Source organism: Bos taurus, chromosome 3, assembly GCF_002263795.3.
Source record: "Bos taurus isolate L1 Dominette 01449 registration number 42190680 breed Hereford chromosome 3, ARS-UCD2.0, whole genome shotgun sequence".
In the NCBI taxonomy this organism is placed as follows: domain Eukaryota; kingdom Metazoa; phylum Chordata; class Mammalia; order Artiodactyla; family Bovidae; genus Bos; species Bos taurus.
Window position 1 is genome coordinate 19,847,823 of NC_037330.1, and position 24,195 is coordinate 19,872,017.

The 24,195-nt window shown below is 41.6% G+C and overlaps 1 protein-coding gene across 1 annotated transcript; it reads right to left on the reverse strand.

Moving 5' to 3' along the window:
* Window positions 1-1,682: 1,682 nt before the first annotated feature.
* CTXND2 (cortexin domain containing 2) lies at window positions 1,683-21,939 on the reverse strand. Its single transcript, XM_059884995.1, has 2 exons — window positions 21,813-21,939; window positions 1,683-2,451 (listed from the first exon to the last, which is right to left on the reverse strand). Exon 2 carries the CDS (start codon window positions 2,376-2,378, stop codon window positions 2,214-2,216), a length of 165 nt encoding a protein of 54 aa, XP_059740978.1. The 5' UTR covers window positions 2,379-2,451; window positions 21,813-21,939; the 3' UTR covers window positions 1,683-2,213.
* Between the last annotated feature and the right edge of the window lie 2,256 nt (window positions 21,940-24,195).

Below are 24,195 nucleotides of genomic sequence, written 5' to 3' on the forward strand. Positions count from 1 at the left end.
CAGGGGTGAGGGGGTAGAGTGCAAAGAGAGAGTGGGATGAGATGGAGAAAGTAGCACTGACATATATACACTACCATGTGTGAAATAGTTAGCTAGGAAAAGTTGCTATATAACATAGGGAGCCCAGCCTGGTGCTCTGTGATGACTTACAGGGGTGGGATGGGGGAGGGGAGGGAGGCTTCAGAGGGAGGGGATATTTGTATAATTATGGCTGATTCATGTTATTGTACAGCAGAAACCAACACCTTGTAAAGCAATTTTCCTCCAATTAGAAAATTAATTTTTTTAAAAAGGAAGGAGAAAGTAACTTTATACTTCTTGAGTGTGGCCCACACATAGTGACTTCTAAAGAGGACAGCATGGAAGAGGGTGACAAAGAATAATAAGGAAAAAGTTTAATTAATTTATTTATTGCAACAGATTTTAGTTGCATCATGAGTGATCTTTCTGTGAGGTGGATGGACTCTCTAGTTGTGGCACACAGACTTGGTGCCTCGCAGCATGGGGGATCTTAGTTCCAGGACCAGAGACAGAACCCATGTCTCCTGCCTTGCAAGGCGGATTCCTAACCACCGGACCCCCAGGGAAGTCCCTCTAGTGAACTCTCTTATGGACTTTCCTGCCAGTTAGCGTAGCTCACTCTATCAAATTTCCATAACTTCAGACTTCGGAGAATGGAGTTATGATTTCCTTCTCTTTTCTCTTAAAAAGTCCCTAGGATGGTGATTGTGACACTTATCATCATGTATTATGTATTAGCTTCCTGTGACTGCCATAACAAATTATCACAAACTGGGTGGCTTAAAACAACAGAAATTTATTCTCTCAGAGTCCTGAAGACTAGAAGTCCAAAATCAAGGTGTTGGTATGGCTGCACTCCCTCCAAAGGCTCTGGAGGGAAAACTTCTTGCCTCTTCCAGCTTCTGATGGTTCCAGGCAAGGATTCTTTAGCTGTGGTTGCATAACTCCAGTCTCTGCTTTCATTTTCACATGACCTTTTCCCCTCTGTGTGTATGTCTCCTCTTCTGTCTTTCGTAAAGACATTTGTCGTGGGATTTAGGGCTTACCCCACTAATCCAGGTTGAATTCATTTTGAAATCCTTAACTTTACATCTGCAAAGACCATCTTTCCAAATAAGGTCATGTTCATAGATTTCAGGGATAAGGACATGGACAAATCATTTTGAGGGTTCCTTTTCAACCCACTAGATGTTATTTTCTAAGTGAGGAAATGTAGGCTGAGGGAAGTTAAGGGATTACCCAAGGCACATTAGTTCCCCTCTACCACAGAACTCTGCCCACTTGAGAAGGGCATCAGCTTTTATTAAGCTTCATACACTAAAAAAGTCCTGTTAGATTCTTATTATAGGATAACTGGTTCTTGCTGGCCTTATATTTGCATAACTAAAGGGACATCCTAAGACCACCTCTAGGAGGGCTTAGATGCACCTTCCCAAGCATCAGGTTTTACATGCGCCTGACCGAGCATCATGATATTATATTACGTTACCTCATAAAATTATGGCCAACTGTCTAGTTATCTTAAGAATATTAGATAATGGAGGATTGAAATCCATGGCCTTATTTTTAAATTTTTATTTACTGAGTTATTCATTTATTTTTGGCTGTGCTGCGTCTTTGTTGCTGTGTGGGTTTTTCTTTTTTTATTTTTTTTTTGGGGGGGGGTTTTCTTTAGTTGCAGTTAGAGGGGGCTACTCTCCAGTTACTGTGTGCAGGTTTCTTGTGGTGGCTTCTCTTGCTGCGGAGGACAGGCTCTAGGGTGGCCAGGCTTCAACACTTGTGGTTCCTGGGTTCGAGAGCACAGGCTCAGTAGTTGTGGTGCTCGGGCTTAGTTGCTCCACAGCATGTGGGATCTTCACAGAACAGGGGTCAAACCCACCTCTTCTGCATTAGCAGGCTGATTCTCTACCATTGAGCCACGGGGGAAGGCCCTCATGGCTTTCTTTTAAAAGATAAGTTCAACCTGTCTCTGCCCCGCTTTGGTAGCGATTTCCCTGAATAGAATGATACAGACTAGCTTGTGTTTCATCCCTATTATTATTCTCAACTCACCCTCATGTGCCTATTGTGGAATGCAAGGCGGAGGAGGCTGAGAAATAGGAGGTTGAGTAATAAACAGTCTGTTTCATAAATGTCTGTGTAAGAGATTTCAAATCTCCTGTGAAGGGAAGTCTATCAGGTTTTCTCACACTTCAGCTCAGAGATGGCTCCGTAGCTGTAGAGCTGGCCTCATAGGGATTCTTCACCAACTTGGCACACCGAAAAATCATCACTATTAGGAAGAGAAACAGGAGAACAACAAAGGCAATGGCAAAGCCTTTGTCTACATCAACACTGGGCAGGCTTGAGTCATCCATGGGAACACACACCTCTTTACCCTCATCCAACTGTAGCTACTTCCTCAGGAGTATCTTCAGATTTGTCATATTCCTAGACAAAAGAGGATAAAACAAGTTTATTGGCTTATATTTGTATGTATGTATTTTTTAAAATTGGGGTATGTGTGTGTTAGTTGCTTAATCATGTCTGACTCTTTGTGACCCCATGGACTGTACAGCCTGCCAGGCTTTTCTGTCCATGGGATTTTCCAGGCAAGGATACTGGAGTGGGTTGCCATTTCCTTCTCCAGGGGATCTTCCCGACCCAGAGATTGAACCCAGGTCTCCTGCATTGCAGTCAGATGCTTTACCATCTGAGCTAGTAGCTTGGGGTAATAGTTGCTTTATAATGTTGTGTACAATGAAGTGAATCAGTCAACCCACTCCAGTATTTCTTGCCTGAAAAATTCCACGGACAGAGGAGCCTGGTGGGCTACAGTCCATGGGGTTTTGAAGAGTAAGGCAGGACTGAGCTCTGCATTGCACTGTGTATCCCCTCCCTCTTGGACCTCCCTTCCATCGCCCCCCACCCCCCAGCCCACCCCGCTAGGTCATTACAGAGCACCATGCTGAGTTCCCCATGTTACACTGCAGGTTTCCACTAGCTACCTATTTTGCACATGATAGTGTATATGTGTCAATACCAATCTCCCAACCCAACGCACTCCTCTATGTATGTATTTTCTTAACACTGTTATGTTGAAACCAAAGAGTGTTTCCAAAACATTTAGCAAGATTTATTTAAGAGGTACTCATGAAACTGATAGGGCTTCCTTCCCTGGTGGCTCAGACAGTAAAGAATCTGCCTGCAATATGGGAGAGCTGGGTTTCATCCCTGGAGCAGGGAATCTACCCACTCAAGTATTCTTGCTGGGAGAACTCCAAGGATAGAGGAGCCTGGAGAGCTACAGTCCATAGTGTCGCAAAGAGTCAGACATGACTGAGCAACAAACACACACACATTCACACACACATGACACTGGTAACATTAGTATAGGTGACCTTCAAGATATAAGCATATGTAAAAGTAGGTGAAATACTCCAAGGCAAGACGTGAAAAATATGTGTAACTCAGAAAACAACTGGGGCTTCCTTGCTCTGTTAAATCCCAGTACAATTGTCTTGAACACCCCAATTCTGTGTTAAGTGCAAACCACTCTCTAATATTTTTTCAAATTCTGAGTACTTACTGTAATTAATTTATTGTGGTGTCAACTTACTAGGTATAAACATAATTGTTTTCTTTTTTCTTTTTTTTGTTTTATTTTTTCTAATCACTATGTTTGTGCTGTCATTCCTGTCTCTTAATGAAAAATCAGGTACATCCCAGAAGCGATCAAGTTATTAAGTCCACCATCAAAACAATATTGAAAAGAAAGTCAGAGGACTCTCTCTTCTCAACTTCAAAACTCACCATAAAGCTACAGTCATTAAAATAGTGTAGTATTGGCATAAGAATAGACATACACATCAATGGAATAGAAGTGAAAGTACAGAAATAAACATATATGTATTGTCAACTGATTTTTGAGAAGAGTGTCAACACCATTCAATAAGGAAAGAAAACAAATGGTACTTGGAAAACTGGATGCCCATGTTTGCTCAGTCACTTCAGTCATCTCTGACTCTTTGTGACCCTATGGATTGTAACCTGCCAGGCTCCTCTGTCCACGGGATTCTCCAGGCAAAATACTGGAGTGGGTTGCCATGCCCTCCTCCAGAGGATCTTCCTGACTCAGGGATTGAATCCACCTCCTCTGTGTCTCCTGCATTGCAGGGGAATTCTTTACCCACTGAGCCACCTGGGAAACCTGGAAAACTAGATAGTCATATGCAAAAGATTGAAGTTAGCCACTTACCTCACCCCATATATAAATATTAACTCAAAACAGATCAAAGACACAAATGTAAGAGCTAAAACTGTAAAATTCAGAGAAAAGGAATAAATTTTCATAGCATTGGATTTGGTAAAGGATTTTAAGATATGACAACAGTAAGAGAAAAAAAGATAAATTGGACTTCTTCAAATTTAAAACTCTTGAGCTTCAAAGGACACAATCAAGAAAGTAAAAAAAAAACCCACACAATGGGAAAAAATCTTTGAAAATCTTATATCTGATAATGGACTTGTATTTAGAATATCTAAAGTATTTGTACAACTAAATAATAGGAAGACAAATAACTCAATTAAAAATTAGACAAAGGATCTGAATAGATACTTCTCTAAGGAAGATTTACAAATGGCCAATAAGACATGTAAAGATGCTCAACATCATTAGTCATGAGGAGTTACTAAAGAACAGGCATAAGGTTTCAGTGAAGTAAGAGGAATAAGCTCTAGATATCTTCTGTATGACGTTGTATGTATAGTTAATGATAATCTATTGTACACTTAATTCTTTGGCAATGCCAAAGAATGCTCAAACTACCACAAAATTGTACTCATCTCACATGCTAGCAAATTAATGCTCAAAATTCTCCAAGCTAGGATTCAACAGTATGTGAACCGTGAACTTCCAGATGTTCAAGCTGGATTTCCTCTGCTGAAAATGCAGAGGAACCAGAGATCAAATTGCCAACATCCACTGGATCATTGAAAAAGCGAGAGAGTTCTAGAAAAATATCTACTTCTGCTTTATTGACTATGCCAAAGCCTTTGATTGTGTGGATCACAACAAACTGGAAAATTTCTTAAAGAGATGGGAATACCAGACCGCCTGACCTGCCTCCTGAGAAATCTGTATGCAGGTCAAGAAGCAAGAGTTAGAACTGGACATGGAACAAGAGACTGGTTCCAAATCAGGAAAGGGAGTATGTCAAGGCTGTATATTGTCACCCTGCTTCTTTAACTTATATGCAGAGTACATCATGAGAAATGCTGGACTGGATGAAGCACAATCTGGAATCAAGATTGCTGGAAGAAATATCAATAACTTAGATATGCAGATGACACCATCCTTATGGCAGTAAGTGAAGAACTAAAGAGCTTCTTGATGAAAGTGAAAGAGGAGAGTGAAAAAGTTGGCTTAAACTCAACATTCAGAAAACTAAGACCATAGCATCTGGTCCCATCACTTCATGGCAAATAGAAGGGGAAATAATGAAAACAGTGACAGACTTTATTTGGGGGGGGGGTCCAAAATCAATGGATGGTGACTGCAGCCATGAAATTAAAAGACGCTTACTCCTTGGAAGAAAAGTTAAGACAAACCTAGACAGCATATTAAAAAGCAGAGACATTACTTTGCCAACAAAGGTCTGTCTAGTCAGAGCTATGGTTTTTCTGGTAATCATGTATGGATGTGAGAGTTGGACTATAAAGAAAGCTGAGCGCCGAAGAATTGATGCTTTTGAACTGTGGTGTTGGAGAAGACTCTTGAGAGTCCCTTGGACAGCAAGGAGATCCAACCAGTCCATCCTAAAGGAGATCAGTCCTGAATAGTCATTGGAAGGACTGATGCTAAAGTTGAAGCTCCAATACTTTGGCCACCTGATTCGAAGAGCTTACTCATTTGAAAAGACCCTGATGCTTGGAAAGATTGAGGGCAGGAGGAGAAGGGGACGACAGAGGATGAGATGGTTGTATGGCACCACCAACTCAATGGACATGACTTTGAGTAAACTCCAGGTGTTGGTGATAGACGGGTAAGCCTGGCATGCTGCAGTCCATGAGGTTGCAAAGAGTTGGACACAACTGAGTGACTGAACTGAACTGATTGTACACTTAAAAATTTGTGAAGAAGGTAGATTTCACATTAAGTGTTCTAACTGTAATAAAATAAAATTTGAAAAAAGAAAGAAAAGAAATTGGCTAAAGCAGCCTGTGGCAGTAGAAAAGAAGGCAGAGTTGAGATTGCACTGAATGAGGGGGATTTTAAAAATATATATATTTTTATCATTTATTCATTTGGCTGGGTCTTAGTTGTGGCATGTGGGATCTAGTTCTCTGCCTGGGGTTCAAACCTGGGCCCCCTGCACTGGGAGCTTGAAGTTCCTACCACTGGACCACCAGGGAAGTCCCAAGGGGAATTTTTTTCTTTTTCTTGAGGACTAGGTATGGATACAGATAGGGACCAGCCTTAGCGGGGGGTCACAAAAAGAGAATCTAAGCCGAGAGGGCTTCCTGCTAGGATAAAATTATCTTAGAAAATGGCTGGAGGTGAACTTGGATTCAGCATTAGAATGACCAGAGTAGAAATATTGACCTGAAGGGATCTACAGTTAGATAACCCTAGTAGAGAATTTCTGAGGAGCTCATGAAAAAGGAGAGAAAGGGCCCTAAACAACATTCAAGCCTAGAGAGAAAAAACGATGCCAATAGATTTGTTTTGAAAAATGGTTTGGATCTTTAGGAGAGGTGTGCCTGTGTGCTTATTGTTGTTCAGTTGCTTAGTTGTGTCCAACTCTTTGTGGCCCCTTGGACTTCAGCACACCAGGCTTCCCTGTCCATCACCATCTCCCAGAGCTTGCTCCAACTCATGTCCGTTGAGTCAGTGAGGCCATCCAAACATCTTGCCCTCTGTCTTCCCCTTCTCCTCCTGCCTTCAGTCTTTCCCAGTATCAAGGTCTTTTCTAAGTTGGCTCATTGCATCAGGTGGCCAAAGTATCGGAGCTTCAGCTTTAGCATCAATCCTTCTTCCAATGAATATTCAGGGCTGATTTCCTTTAGGATGGACTGGTTTGATCTCCTTGCAGTCCAAGGGACTCTCAAGAGTCTTCTCCAACACCACAGCACAAAAGCGTCAATTCTTTGGCGTTTAGCCTTCTTTATGGTCCAACTCTCACATCCATACAAGACTACTGAAAAGCCATAACTTTGACTATGTGGACCTTTGTTGGCAAAGTAATGTCTCTGTTTTTTAATAGCTGTCTAGGTTTTTCATAGCTTTTCTTCCAAGGAGCAAGCATGAGCGCTAAGTCGCTTCAGTTCTGTCTGATTCTTTGTGACCCTTTGGGCTGTAGCCCGACAAGCTCTTCTGTCCATGGGATTTTTCAGGCAAGAATACTGGAGTGTGTTGCCATGCTCTCTCCTAGGGGATCTTCCTGACCCAGGGATCAAACCGTTGTCTCCTATGTTTCCTGCATTGGCAGGTGGGTCCTTTACCACTAACACCACCTGGGAAGTCCTTGGAGAGATGTAGAAAAAGCTGCTGCTGCTGCTAAGTCACTTCAGTCGTGTCCGACTCTGTGCGACCCCATAGACAGAAGCCCACCAGGCTCCCCTGTCCCTGGGATTCTCCAGGCAAGAACACTGGAGTGGGTTGCCATTTCCTTCTCCAATGCATGAAAGTGAAAAGTGAAAGTGAAGTCGCTCAGTCATGTCTGACTCTTAGCGACCCCGTGGACTGCAGCCCACCAGGCTCCTCTATCCATGGGATTTTCCAGGCAAGAGTACTGGAGTGGGGTGCCATTGCCTTCTCCGAGAGAAAGCTAAAATACTGTTTTGTTTTGTTTTGACTGCACCAGACAGCATGTGAGCTTTTAGTTTCCCAACGAGGGATCAAACCTGTGCTCCCTGCAGAAGTGTGGAGTCTTAACTACTGGACCACCAGGGAAGTCCTAAAATATTGTTTTGTAAAAGATTAGCTGGGGACTTCCCTGGTGGTGCCATAGACAAGAGTCTGCCTGAAAATGCAGAAAATGTGGGTTTAATCCTTGGTGTGGGAAGATTCCACCATGCCCTGGAGCAACTGCATTCATATGCCACAACTACTGAACCCTGGTTCTAGAGCCCATGAGCTGCCAGTACTGAGCCACAACTACTGAAGCACAAGTATCTTACAGCCCGTGCTCTGCAACAAGAGGAGCCACTGTCAGGAGAAGCCTGCACACTGCGATGAAGAGCGTAGCTCCTTCTCCCTGCAACTAGCCTGTGAAAGCAATGACGACCCAGCACAGCCAAAAATCAATAAATTTTAAAAATTAAAAATAAATTAGTTGACATGGTGAGAAGCTGAATTGCTCCATGAAATAGCATCAAGAATTGTGTTCCTAATGGGCAGAGTTGTCCGTTGGCAGAGAATTGTAAGGTTGTTGTTCAGTCGCTCAGTCGTGTCTGACTCTTTGCAACCCCATGGGCTGCAGCACGCCAGTCTTCCCTGTCCTTTGCCATCTCCTGGAGCCTGCTCAAACTCATGTCCATTGAGCCAGTGATGCCATCCAACTATCTCGTCCTCTGTCGTCCCCGATGACGAGAGAAAAACTAATCTGGTAGCTGGAAAATGTGGGAAAATTGGTAGATATTTGTACCATTTTAAGATCTATATCTCACTTATATGTATTGCATTCTTTATGCGTCATCCTTTCTACAGTGCTCTTTCAGAGCAAGGACACTTGTATTTTTGTGTTCCACATTTCAGTGGCTTATCACTAGGTGGTGCTAGTGGTACAGGCTACGTAAGAGTCTTGGGTTTGATCCCTGGGTCAGGAAGATCCCCTGGAGGAGGGCATGGCAACCCACTCTAGTATTCTTGCCTGGACAGAGGAGCCTGGCAGGCTACAGTCCATGGGTTGCAAAGAGTTGGACACGACTGAAGCGAATTAGCACATATCACTCTACCTCTGTTAATATCCTTTTGGGGCTACTTCCAAAGTATGTCTCAAATCCATTCCCTTTTCTTTACCCCTGTGGCCACCATTGTGCTCTAGGCCATCAAATGGCAAACACCTGCAAATATTTTCTGATTTTCCGAAAACATTCTTAGTCTCCTCCCCAAACCGCAAAGCAATCTTTAATAAATGTAATTCAATCAGTCTTCTGATTAAAATATTACAGCATCTGCCTACTGTCTTCAGTGGGTTACCAAGGCTGTCCACGATTTGGTCTCACCTTGTTTCTTGCCACTCTTCCTTGTACATTTTTACCCAGCAATGCTGGACTTGTCACAGCTCTATGAGTTTTGCATGATCCTCCTTTGCCTCCCTCGGAGAGGGCAATGGCACCCAACTCCAGTACTCTTGCCTGGAAAATCCCATGGGTGGAGGAGCCTGGTAGGCTGCGAGTCCATGGGCTCGCTAAGAGTCGGACACGACTGAGCGACTTCACTTTCACTTTTCACTTTCATGCATTGGAGAAGGAAATGGCAACCCACTCCAGTGTTCTTGCCTAGAGAATCCCAGGGACGGGGGAGCCTGGTGGGCTGCCGTCTATGGGGTCGCACAGAGTCGGACACGACTGAAGTGACTTAGCAACAGTAGCAGCAGCCTTTGCCTCCAGGCCTTTTCCATTAACATTATCTTTGTATTACTCCCATCCTTCTATGTTCAACTTTTAGGCCTTAGCTTAAATGTCAATTTCCTAGGGAGATATTCTAGTAACATTCACTATAGTTTATTTCAATTACTTTAATTTCTGTCTTTTCTGATAAAATAGTAATTCTACATGAGACTAAGGGCCCTATATAATTTGTTTTTATCCTAAAAGTCTGGGATATATTAGATGTTCAACAAGTATCTGTCCAATGAATGATATAGTACTATACTTTGCAAAAGTGAGCATGTAAAAATGTTGGTTGAATGAATGAATGACTTTGAGAATGTGGCATTGAAAGAAGAAGACTGTTGCTGATCTAAAAGAATAGTGGTAGCAGAGTGATAAAGAAGGAGTCCAGACTTTTGTGGATTAAACAACAAAAGGCAGTGAGGAAATGAAGACACCAAGATTTTAAATCATTTATGAGGAGCTCAACTAGGAAAGAAAGAAGTAGAATAGCAGCTAAAAGCCTAATGAAGAATCAAACAAGGGATTCCTTTTCAAAGGCAGAATAGAAAGGTATCAGGTAGGATGTGTTGGGTTGCAAGTGACAGAAAAGTCCACTTAAGTGAGATTAAACAATACATGAAATTTATTGACTTATGAGACTAAAGTCCAGAGTAAGGATAACTTTAAGTAGGGCTTGATCCAGAGAGTCGAGGTGTTTTCATGGTTTTGCCTTTATGTATCTACCTTTCTTCTACATTGGGGTTCCCTGGTGGCTCAGCTGGTAAAGAATCCGCCTGCAGTGCAGGAGACCTGGGTTTGATCCCTGGGTTGGAAAGATCCCCTGGAGAAGGGAACAGGTACCCACTCCAGTATTCTGGCCTGGAGAATTCCATGGACTATATAGTCCACGGGGTTGCAAAGAGTTGGGACACAACTGAGCGACTTTCACTTTCACTTTCATCCTTTCTTCTATGTTAATTTTATACCCGGACCAGCTTCCCTATGGTAGCAAGAATGGCTACAGAAAATCCAGACTTCACATATTTCTTCTTCATATTACCTCCTCCTCAATTCCAGAGGGAGAAAGAACAATTTTGTATCAGTCAGGATTCTTCTTTGCAAGTAATGAAAACAGGGCCTCCTTTACTTAAGCAAGAGCTTCCCTGGTGGCTGAGATGGTAAAGAATCTGCCTGGAATGCAGGATACCCGGGTTCAATCCCTGGGTCGAGACGATCCCCTGGAGAAGGAAATGGCAACCCACTCTTGTATTGTTGCCTGGAGAATCCCATGAACAGAGGAGCCTTGTGGGCTGCAGTCCATGGGGTCACAAAGTGTCCGACAGGACTGACCGACTTTCACTTACTTAAGCACAAAAGGTATTTATTATAAAGAGACCAGGTGACTTCCAGAATCAAGGAGAAGGAGACTTGGTCCCAGAAAACAGGGAGAAACCAAGGGAGGCCAGGCCCTGGGAATCATAACCCAGGTCAGCACAGGAAAAGTCTGGTTAAGGCGCTGTCGGCGCTGGACACTAGCCACCACCCCCGGACACTGCTGTTGCTGAGGACTGCTGCTACTGTCATTGGACACTGCTGGCCCTGCCATGCCTGAATTATCAATTGTGTCATCTTTGTGTCACTTGATATTCCAGACCCTGGCTGGAGCATCCGACTGGTCAAGGCTGAGTCACGCACCAGCACCTTAGCCACCCCGGGGATAGGAGAGGCAATATTCATTATCTCTAGGCGCTGTAGTGAAAATGAAGTTCTGTCTCTCATAGACTCACATAAAGGAGCATTTCTCTCAAATAAGGAGTTTTGGAAGTTGAGCAGACACAAAATGCCGAACATCTGTTTTTTGGTCTTGGTCCCAATCCATCTATATGCTGTTCCTAAGAGATTCACCTAAAATTTAAAGGCATGGAAAGATTGGAAGTAAAAGGTGTACGAGGTAAATACTCACCAAAACAAAACTGAGATGCTGTATTAATATCAGACAAAATAGACCTTAAGACCAGAAGCATTATTAGGGATACAGAGGACTAACAGATTATAATGAAGTGTGAAACTCAGTAGGAAGATGTAACAGTTCTAAATTGTATGTACCTAATAAAATAGTCTCAGGATAAATAAACAATAAGACTACAGGGAGAAATTGATAAAAATTGCCATTATAGTGGATAATCAAAATATTCTCAATTATTGATAGGTCAGCTAGACAGAAATCGGTGAAATACAGAATATTTGCTTGATATGGTGAACAACCTTGATTCATAGAACATGCGTCCAACACTTAGCAAATTTGTACTTTTCCATATACTTTTCAATCTCATTTGAGTTGGGTTTGACATGTGAAACTAAAAACATTCTAATTCCATTTATTAAATTCCTTTCTGCTGAAAATAGCTAGAATGGTTTCTGGTCTCTGCAAATAAGCCTTGATGTATATAGATACCAAGCTGAGTTTATCCCAGAAGTAGAAGCATGCTATGTATATAAGCCATATGAATACCACAGTTGTTGCAGAAAAAGCATTTGATAAATTTCAATACTAAAAAAAACCTACATTAATATTTTTAGCAAAATAGGGGTAGAAAAAAATACTTTTAACCCAATTAAGGGTATAACAAAAAAATATAGAGCAAACATCCAGATAATGGTGAAAAGTTGAAAGATATTCCTCTTAAAATCAGGAACAAGACAAAGAGGTTCATTACCTTCAATTTATTCAACATCATTCTGGAGGTTCTAATCAGTGCAGTAAAATAAGATAAAGAAAGAAAAAAACAAGGATTTAAAAAGAAGAAACAAAAATGTTCATTATTCACTGATATTATTTCCTATAGAATAGTCTACAGAAAATATGAGACATAAGTAGTTTAGCAAGGTGTTTGGATGAGATACACAAGTTAGTTACATATGTAAATGCCAGTAACAAACAATAAGCAAGTGTAATTTTTAAAAGACCATTTAATTTTAAAAGGGTCATTGGGAACTCCTTGGTGGTCCAGTAGTTAAGACTCAGAGCTTTCCCTGCTGTGGTCCTGGTTCAATCACTGGTCAGGGGAGTAAGATCCTGCAAGCCGTGTGGCGCCACCAAAAAAAAAGGGGGGGCATTATTTGCAGTGGCATAAGAATATAACAAACTTAGACAGCATAGTAAAAATCTTAGACAACACTTTCCTGACAAAGCTTCATATAGTTAAAGGTATGTTTTTTCCACTAGTCATGTATGGATGTGAGAATTGGACCATAAAGAAGGCTGAGCACCAAAGAATTGATGATTTCGAACTGTGGTGTTGGAGAAGACTTTTAAGAGTCCCTTCGACTGCAAGGAAATCAAACCAGTCAATCTTAAAGGATATCAACCCTGAATATTCACTGGAAGGACTGATGCTGAAGCTGAAGCTCCAATACTTTGGCCACCTGATGCGAAGAGCCAATTCACTGGAAAAGACCCTGATGTTGGGAAAGATTGAAGGCAAGAGAAGAAGGCGACGGGATAAGATGGTTGGATGGCATCACTGACTCAATGGACACATGGGTTTTCGAAAACTCAGGGAGATAGTGAGGGACGGGGAAGTCTGGCATGCTGCAGTTCTTGGGGCTGCAGAGTCGGACACAACACAGTGACTGAACAAAGTGAATGGAGAGATACACGATATGTATGAATTCCACATGATTAAGTTGTTAATTCTCCTCAAATTTACTTATAGAGGCCATATAACTCCAACAAAATTCCATCAAGGTTTTTGAGAAAACTGACAAACTGTTTTTCTTAAGTGTACATGGGAGCTCACAGGTACAAGAATTAAAAAGGCATTCTGAAGAGAGAGAATATGGTGGAGAGATTTCCCATATCAGTTATTAAGGTTTATTACAGAGCTATAGTATTTTTGACAGTGGGATATATGTGCAGGTGTAGATAATAGACCATTTGAAGAGACTAGAAAGCCCAGAAATGAACTGCACATTTAGGGATACTTGACTTATAGTGGAATGCGCACTGTCAACAGAAAAAGAATGGCCTGTTTAATAATGGATACAGGAAAATAAGATATCCATTAAAAAAAACCCCACAGACTCTTTGTGACCCCGTGGACTGTAGCCCGCCAGGCTCCTCTGTCCATGGGATTCTCCAGGCAAGAATACTGGAGTGGGTTGCCATTTCTTTCTCCAGGGGATCTTCCCAACCCAGGGATCGAACCCGGGTCTCCTGCATGGCAGGCAGATGCTTTATCCTCTGAGCCAGATGTGAAGAGCAAACTTTAAAACCTTTAGGACTTCCCTGGTGGTATAGTGGATAAGAATCCGTCAGCCAGTGCAGGGGGCATGAGTTCAATCCCTGGTTTGGGAAGGTTCTACATGTGGTGGAGCAACTACACTCAAGGGCCACAGCTACCGAAGCCTGTGTGTGTAGCGCCTGTGCTCTGCAACAAGAGAAACCACTGCAGTGAGAAGCCCACATACTGCAACTGGACCGTAATCCCTGCTTGCTGCAATTAGAGGAAGTCCAAGCACAGCAACAGAGATTCAGTGCAGCTAAAAGTAAGACGAGTTCTTAAAAACAACAACAACAAAAAATTTAGAAGAAAATATAGAATGTTTTTATGACCTCAGGTTAGGAAAAGATCTCTTAAACAAGACACAAATGGTACAATATGTATTTTAAAAGATGCATGAGTTTAACTTTAGAATTAAGAACTCCTGATCAGTTCAGACACCATAAAGTAAGTAAAAATACAAACCACACCACAAACTTGGAGAAACATATTTCTAAAAAAGGGTTAGTATCCAAGTTAGCAAACTGAATCCTCCAACTGAATAAATAAAGGACAAATAACTCAAGAGGAAAATTAGCAAAAGACATGAACTGGCATTAAAAAAAAGAAATATGAAGGGTAAAAAGTACATGAAAAGGTGTTCAATTTCACTAGTAATCATTGACATAATTTTTTTATTCACTAGATTGGTAGACATTAAGAAGTCTGATAATACAAAATGTTGGCAAGGATGTAACTTATTCAAAGTTCTTATACACTCCCCATCAGTAATATCAGAGTACAGATTGATAAAAATTCCCTGTAGAAAATCATTTAGCATTATCTAGTAAAGGCAATGGCACCCCACTCCAGTACTCTTGCCTGGAGAATCCCATGGACAGAGGAGCCTGGTAGGCTGCAGTCCATGGGGTCGCTGAGTCAGACATGACTGAGCGACTTCACTTTCACTTTTCACTTTCATGCACTGGAGGAGGAAATGGCAACCCACTCCAGTGTTCTTGCCTGGAGAATCCCAGGGATGGGGGAGCCTGGTGGGCTGCCGTCCATGGGGTCACACAGAGTCGGACACGACTGAAGCCACTTAGCAGCAGCAGCAGCATACATTATTATATTATTTTTATAAATCTCAAAACAAACAAAGCACTTTTTACAATAACAATACACTATTTAGGGATGCACACATATGTGATAAATTTACTTCTGAAAAAGCAAAGGAGGGAATTCCCTGGCAGTCCAGTGGTTAGGACTAAGTGCTTTCACTGTCTCCTACTGGGCATGTGGCCAAAAAAAGAAAAGGAAAAAGCCAAGGAGTGAGTGATATAGATTCATGGTAATGATTACTTCTCGAAGGGAGGCAGGCAGATGATCTAAAGGAAAGAACACTCAGGTAAACGCATTGAGATGGTTCAGTTATTATTGTATTTCATAACTAAAATATATTACGTGTCTTCTTTTCAATGTATCAAGTATTTTAAACATTTTTGAGAAGTGGTGGGTTAAAGTATTTGGTTTCACTATCTTGCACTGCAAATATGCTATCAGAAATCAAAAAGTTCTGGACTTTCCTGGTGGTACAGTGGTTAAGAATCAGCCTGCCACTGCAGGGGACATGGGTTCAATCTCTGGTCTGGAAGATTCCACATGCTGTGGAGCAACTAAGACCATGAGCCACAACTACTGAGCCCCCGTGCTGCAGCTACTGAAACCCAGCACCTGGAGCCTGTACTCCGCAAGAGAAGCCACCGCAACGAGAAGCCTGTGCGCTGCAATGAAGACTAGCCCCTGCTCACCGCAACTAGACACACTTCAGATGCAACAACAGAGACCCCGCACAGACAAAAATAAATAAATAAATAAAAAAGAAACAAAAAGTTCTTTGGGATCCAGTACTCATTGACTCCAGAGATCACTCTGGGTTTGTGAGGGTGTCCTCTGAAGAGCCAGAAAGAGAACAGTTTAGAGAGAGCTCATTAGAAACTGTTAATGGTCCGTACAGTTCTTGGTTTTGGAAGGGCAAAGGGTGTTCCTTCTAGATAAGTTAACCCCCAGTGAGAACAATTCAATGGCGATCATGAACTATAATGTGGTAGTGGAGAACATGGTTTCTACAGTCAGTCCATGTGGATTTGGATCCTGGCTCTAACAAAGCTTGGTGATCCTAAGCAAGTTACTTACATTTTCAGAACCTTGGTTTCTTCATCTGTAAAATGGGGATAATAATACAATAACCCTATGATATAGATGCTAAGATTAAATAAATATGTAGAAGATAGCACAGTGCCTGGCACATAACAACTGCTATGTAAGTGTTCACTCTTATTACCCTCCCTGGATTTACTATGTTCCTCATTTCTTGCACCCTTTGTCTTGCTATGGAGTATCTGGAAGGCATTGCTGTTTTAATTTTTCACTTAAGTGGAGTTATAGAGCAAGTTTTCCCCATATTACAGTTGCACAGTATTGCTAGTGTATAACATCAACAGAAGGAGGAGGCTGAGAAGGTCCACCCTTCAAAGCACTGGCAGCTAACTACTCCGGGTCATATACAGTTCATTTGGTGCTAAGAATGTAATAGATCTTCAGTGTATTATATGACTTGAAGAAAGGATTCCAATTTAAGCTTAGGCTGTGTGTTTCACAGAAATTAAGTGTCAAAACAAGTCGTTATGGTGATTGGAAATATGTCCTCCAGCCCCCTGGTTTATTTTTAACTTGAGACTTTCCTGGTGAAAAATTCATTCTAAGGGAAGAGCTAGTCTAGGTTCTGAGTTTAGCTAGAGTCAGAGAAGAGGTAAGATTCTGACCATACAATCTCTAAGAGACAGTGTTTTTTGACACTGAGCTCACTCAAATGTCAGTCCAAGGATATGGGAGAGTCAAGAACTTCTTTATCATTGCTCTTGTTACTTTATTTTATTTACAGACTTGTGTGCTTTGGGAACTAGAGATTACAAACAGGTCCCTCCCTATTATCATACAAACTCTATTAGCTTTCAATTTAACTTCAACGCATCATTTACTATTTAACAAATAAAGCACAAAAACTAGGACCCGTGGGCATAAAAAGATATAAAAAGGCCTGATTTCTGTCTTTAGAAAACTTACAGTCTGATATGGGAGATAAGACATATCCATACAACTGTGACACAGGTACGAAAGGATAAACACCAGAACAAAAAGTAGCAGGTCTCTCTGAAATTGTCTGCCTGACACTTCCCCTCCTGTCCACTCATATGGCTGTTAGGGGAGCTACCGTGTTCTGACACGGCCCCACCGTGCTGGCTGCCTCAGTTCAGTGGTCCGGGGTAAGCATCCCGGCTGGGCCAAAGCTCTTCTCTTGAATTTTTGTAACTGGAATGGGAAATGTGTCCTGGCATTTACCAGCTATTTAATATGTACTTGCTGATAATTAAATTGTAGTGAGAAAACCAATTTCAATGTATTTTTAGTACCTTGCCAGTGTCTTTATCCACTTGTATATACCTCAGATGTCATTTTCTAGATATATTTCTTTAATGCCTCATTATATATGGAGGCATATACCTTGTCTTTATTCATCAAAAAGGCCATATTCTCTCAAAAAATCCATATTATTTTACTCTGGTACTTAAATATCTCACTAGACCCCTTACAGTCTGGATAGTTTATTAATTTTCCAACTTCTCCTCTCAATTGCATTTCAAGAGACTTGTGTCTTTCCTATCATTTGTTCTCCTTATCACAGATTCCTAGCTATGATTTTATATACTGTATAAACCATCTCCATTTTATAAAGTTAAAGAGAAATATATACAAAAATATATACTTCCTGAATGTAAAGAAATCATTCCAAAGTTATCTGCTGATAAAAGAACCCAAAGGGAAGAGTCAGGAAAATTTCACTGAAGAGACAAATACCTGAATTGAATTGAGGCCTGAGAATGAGTAGCTCCTGGTGGCTCAGACAGTAAAGAATCTGACTGTAATGAAGGAAATGCAGGTTTGATTCGTGGGTCAGGAAGATCCCTTGGAATGGGTAATGGCAACCTGCACCAGTATTCTTGCCTGGGAAATCCCAAGGACAGAGGAGCCTGATGGACTATAGTCCATGGGATCATGGGGTCACAGAGAGTCGGACAAAGCTGAGCAACTCACACTTTTCAAGCTGATAAAGGTGGGGAAGGGGAGAAGCAGGAAAGGAGAAGAGAGGACAGCATAGTATGTTTGAGAAACGGTAAATGTTCAGTAAGTGCTTGAGATATATTCTCCCACTGAGTAAGCAGCCTAGGCAAGTTCACCTGGGCCCTTGTATGACACATTAAAGTTTTGGATTCAGCTTTTCAATCAGTGGGGAGTCATCAAAAAGCTTTTAAGCATGGAAATTACACCATTTGATGGTTGGGGAGCCTGGTGGGCTGCCGTCTATGGGGTCGCACAGAGTCGGACACGACTGAAGTGACTTAGCAGTAGCAGTAGAAATATTAGACTGGCAGGAAGATGGAGGGTGCATGAGAGCAATTAATCTAAAGTCTTTCATTAACATGAACTTCTAGAGGGCAAAAATCTGAAAGTTTTGTTTTTTGTGTGTGATTTCTCACAGCATTTATTAGCATAGTGCCCACACCCAGGTGGCACTAATGGTAAAGAATCCGTCTGCCAATGCAGGAGACATAAGAAACATGGGTTTGATCCCTGGCTTGGGAAGACCCCTGGAGAAGGGAATGGCAACCCACTCCATTATTCTTGCCTGGGAAGTTCCAGGCAAGAATGGACAGAGAAGCCTGGCAGGCTACAGTCCATGGGGTTGCAAAGAGTCGGACATGACTGAAGCGACTTGGCATGCACACACCACGCCTACAAGGAAATATTTGTTAACATGGAGACTCCAGTGTCAGAAGGAACACTCTGCATCTCTCGGGTGAAGAGAATGGATAGTATGACACTCATCTGGTTAACAAACTCAGCTAGGGTAAGATTAGTCATAGAAATCTTTCTACAAGTGATGACCAGGCTCAATTTGGAGTAAGGAAGGTACACTCCCAGTGAAGGAACCGTGATAGAGACAAGGAAACATGGGAATTTTTGTGGAACTACTGTTTATTTCAGTATGGTGGAGATCACAATACATAATAATGAAAGGTATAAAGTTGTAGAATCTCACAGTTGGAAGGAACCTTTAAAAGTAACCTTGTTGCATTAGCCTTCCAGTCATTCTTGCAAAGCCCCTGGGGGTAGGGTGAATTTAAAGGTACTGGTGTGGCATGCTCAGGAAGCAGAAATGTGGGACTGAAGTTCAAGGGTAAAGAAGAGCAAGATCTTTTGAGTTAAGAGTCACCCAAGGATAGGACAGTTGAAATTATAGGAGTAGATGAGATGGTCGAAGGAGAATTAGAAACAAGGGAATGTTAGCGGAGAAGGCAATGGCACCCCACTCCAGTACTCTTGCCTGGAAAATCCCATGGACAGAGGAGCCTGGAAGGCTGCAGTCCATGGGGTCGATGAGGGTCGGACACGACTGAGCGGCTTCACTTTCACTTTTCACTTTCATGCATTGGAGAAGGAAATGGCAACCCACTCCAGTGTTCTTGCCTAGAGAATCCCAGGGACGGGGGAGCCTGGTGGGCTGCCGTCTATGGGGTCACACAGAGTCGGACACGACTGAAGTGACTTAGCAGCAGCAGCAGCAGCATTTATGGTGGAGGAAAGAGGTCAAGGAACAGTAGATGGAATAGTTACAAGTAGAACTTGTAATAGTTACAAGACATGAGAGAATTCCAGGCAGAGGACAGTTTGCAAACAACCTTGTGTGCTTCAAAGAGATGGAAAATCTTCAATATTTGGAAATTAGAAAACATTATCTTGGATTCTCCTTCTCCACTAATTAAATCTGAATTCCTGAACTTTGAATCGAAGGTCTCTTCAAATTTCTCACTCATAGCTGCCATATTCCAATAAGTGGATTTTGCTTCTATTAGGCTTATATCTTTCCTCTCTCTCCCTTACAAAGTAAAATAGGGACTTCCCTGGTGGTCCAGTGGTTGAGAATCTGTCTGCCAACACATGGGACACAGGTTCAATACCTGGTCTGGAAAGATTACCCGTCGAGGGGCGACTAAGTTCGACACCACAACTACCGAAGCTCCTGTGCCCTAGAACCTGAGCTTGGCAACAAGAGAAGCCGTCCCAGTGAGAAGCTGGCATACCACAACTGGAGAAAGCCCATGAGCAGCGGTGAAGACCCAGTGAAGACAAAAAAAAAGTAAAATACATTCTTGTTGAAAAGAGAAAAGAAATAGGATGATAATGTTTTGATTCTTGGCTCTTATTTTTAGATGTAAGGATCTGATCCAGGTTTTATAGGGCTTGAAGTTTATACAAATTGGAGATCTGTCGTTAAGAAAAGAATGTGGTTGTTTAGCCACTGGTGCCGCCTGTGTTAAGTTGCTTCTGCTGCTGCTACTGCTAAGTCACTTCAGTCGTGTCTGACTCTGTGCGATCCCATAGACGACAGCCCACCAGGCTCCCCCATTCCTGGGATTCTCCAGGCAAGAATACTGGAGTGGGCCGCCATTTCTTTCTCCAATGCATGAAAGTGAAAAGTGAAAGTGAAGTTGCTCAGTCATGTTCAACTCCTAGCGACCCCATGGACTGCAGCCTACCAGGCTCCTCCATCCATGGGATTTTCCCGGCAAGAGTACTGGAGTGGGGTGCAATCGTGTTCAATTCTTTGCGACCCTGGACTGTAGCCTACCAGGCTCCTCTGTCTATGGGGTTCTCCAGGCAAGAATACTGCAGTGGGTAGCCATTCTCTTCTCCAGGGGATCTTCCCAACACATGAAACCAACGTCTCTTATATCTCTTGCACTGGCAGGTGGATTCTTTACCACTAGCGCCACCTGGGAAGCCCTGTTTAGTCACTACAAGATTTTTAATACAAAATTAGGTTTAAAGTTTTTAGAATGGAAAAAAAAAATCACAAGAAATTATTGGAGACATATATTGGAGAATTTTAGTTTCCATAGGGCTTCCCAGGTGGCGCTAGTGGTAAAGAACCCGCCTGCCAATGCAGGAGACATAACAGATGTGGGCTCCATTCCTGGGTCGGGAAGATCCCCTGGAGGAGGGCATGTCCACCGACTCCAGTATTCTGGCCTGGAGAATCTCCATGGACGTGACTGAAGCAACTTAGCACCGCATACATTCTTCTGAAATCTCTTGGATAAGATAGCTTTTCTTGACAAATATAAATGGCAGATAAAATTCAAAATCTGTTTTCCAGAGAGAAGACCTGCCCTAGAATCTTTTACAGTGGCTCTTAAGGTTCTTGTTTTGTCTGAGTTGAATAGTAGCTCTGCTCCCTAGAGTAGGGAAAAAGAGGGCATGAATTTACTGGCTTGTGTAAAATTAGGTCCTGCTAAAGTATGAAACAGAACAACAGTACTTATTTACAAATCTGTAGCAATGTCAGTTCCTCTTTCACTTAACACTTTCCAGAAAGATCAATCACCATTTCCTTCTCTTGTGTTCTCTTCTCAAGTCACTTAATTTTTCCCATCTGTAGTGCCACATGTTTCTTAAAACAAAAAAACAAAAAAACAACAACTAAACGTAAAAAGACCCAGATTTTTTTCCTGGCCGTAAGTTTAGTCTGAAAGGAAAGGTGATTGTGAAGAAATACAATAAGGAAACTTTCTTACTATAATCTCTAAAATCAAAGACATCCTCTAGTTAATAGGACTAATAGAGGACCCCCCCAAAAATAAGACTATCCCCAAGATATCCCCTTTAAGATATGTTTCACTTTTCAAAAGAAGCACTAATGGAAAAAAAAGCTCTTTATTTCCCCAGGATTCCCCAAGCTTGTAGAAAAGTGTTATTAAACTCAGAAGAATTGTTGGAATTATTCCCATAAAAACTTTACCAGGAAGGGCCATATGGGTATTTATTTACCTTTTGAGAGAGTGATATCCAAGGCTGGATGTTGGCAGGGCAGTCTCCTCCTACTCAAACACATCTCTTGGCAGCCTCTCCTCTTTTCATCAGCCCCTAGAAGGAGAGTAGTTGTGGCTCTCTCCCCTTCCCCACTCCCACACTGAACTCAGAAGCTTCATGAATAGTTCAACTAAAAGAGGATCAAGTTTCAGACACTCCCATAGTGAGTGAGAAAATGATCCCACTAGGTTAAATTGGAGCCTAGATCAGTAGAAGTATATTTCCACTACTCTGCTAGGGCTGAGGCAGCCAAGGTTAATAGCTCAAGTAGTATTGGCTAACTCAGTTCTTATGGGTGGTAGAGGCTGAGTCAATAGCCAGCTTTTTTGGTCTGTGCAATGATTCTCTGTGTTAGTACATCAGCCAATACATTGTTAGAAATGCCAATTCTTGAATCCCCATTCCAGCCTTAATAAATCAGGAACTTTGGAGGTGTAGGCACTTTTTTATTTTTAATATTTATTTATTTGGTTGCTTCGGTTCTTAGTCGCAGCACGCAGGCTTAGTTGCCTCCAAGGTATGTAAGATCTTAGTTCCCTGACCAGGGACTGAACTCACATCCCTTGCATTGCAAGGCAGATTCTTAACCACTGGACCACTGGGGAAGTCCTGGCACCTATGTCTTAACCAGCTTTTCTAGGTGACTGTGATGTATGCTCAAGTTTGAGAATTACTTGCCAACAAGATTGGGCGTCCCTGGTGGCTCAGATGGTAAAGAATCTGCCTACAATGCAGGAGACCTGGGTCAGATCCCTGGGGTTGGGAAGATTCCTTGGAGAAGGGAATGGCAAACCAGTCCAGCATTCTTGCCTGGAAAACTCCATGGACAGAGGAGCCTGGTGGACTACAATGCATGGTATTGCAAAGAGTCAGACACAACTGAGCGACTTTAACTCATTCACTCATTGCCAACAAGATCAGTGAATCTCTAAAACTTCCCCTTTTCTTCAAAAAGAATTTTCTTAGGATGTTTGGATCAGAAAAGTAAAAAACTATTTCATTTAGCATTAATTATTATGTTGTTGTTTTGTTGCTAAGTTGTGTCTGACTCTTTTGTGACCCCATGGACTGTAGCCTGCCAGACTCCTCTGTCCATGGGGTTTTCCAGGCAAGAATGCTAGAGTAGGTTGCCATTTCCCACTCCAGGGGATCTTCCATCTCCCCCTTTGCAGGTGGATTCTTTAACTCTGAGCCACCGGGGAAGATATTACACATGAACATATACTTCATGCAAAATTTAGCAATAGTTCCTCTAAGGTTTTATTTGGTTCTATAAAAAAATCTTGTATAGGATGTGTATGTTAAATTTCTTTATTTACCATAATTTATTATTATTTACAAAATAATGATTTTGTGCTTTTTCGTTTAGCAATGAATCTTGAACATCTTTCCATTTTAATACATATAAATCCACTTCATTTTTTTAAATGGCTACTGAGCACCCAAGTACTCCATTACAGAAATACCTGAAGTGGGCATAAGGGTTGTTTCTAATTTCTTATTATTACACCAACATTGCGTTGGATACCCTTGTACATATTTCTCTGGGTACTTGTAGAAATGTTTTGTGGGATAAATTCCTCAAAATGTTGGAAATATAAATGCTGCATTACAGGATATTAACATTTAGAATATTATTAGGTATTGCCAAATTACACACTAAAAAGGTTATAGCAATTTATGATTCATTTCTGTTTTTTTAACCATATCACAAATATAGGTTACTTTCTATCTCTGAAATGCTTGTCTAGTTAATATGCAAAAATAATAGTTTCTTAAAAATTTGCATTTCTGTAAATACTATGATATTTGATTTCTATTATTTGTATATCTTTTGTAGATTTTCTGTAATCTATCCTTTTTCTTCTTTTGACTAGGCTATTCATCTTTTACTTATTGAAAGAATATTTGTAGAATACATGAAGAATATTTGTAGAATATATGAATATATATACACAAATACAGGTATATTAAATATAGGTGTATTAAAATCCTTTTGACTTATAACTTTTTGGGATTGGTGCTGTTCCCAGTTCCTATCCTCTGCCTCTCTTACTCCCTCACTTTTGAATCTGCTCTTTATCAACATTAGCTTTGAGAATTCAAGCTCTTTTCTTTCGGGCTTTTCTTATTTCCCTGAGCAGTCTCACCCCTCCCACACATTTTTATTTATTTTAAAAATATTTATTTATTTTTGGCTGGGTCTTCATTGCTATGTGGGCTTTTCTCTAGTTGCAGCGAGTCGGGGCTACTCTCTGGTTGCAGTGCACAGGTTTCTCATTGTGGTGACTTCTCTTGTTCTGGAGCACGGGTTCTAGGGTGACCAGGCTTCAGTAGTTAT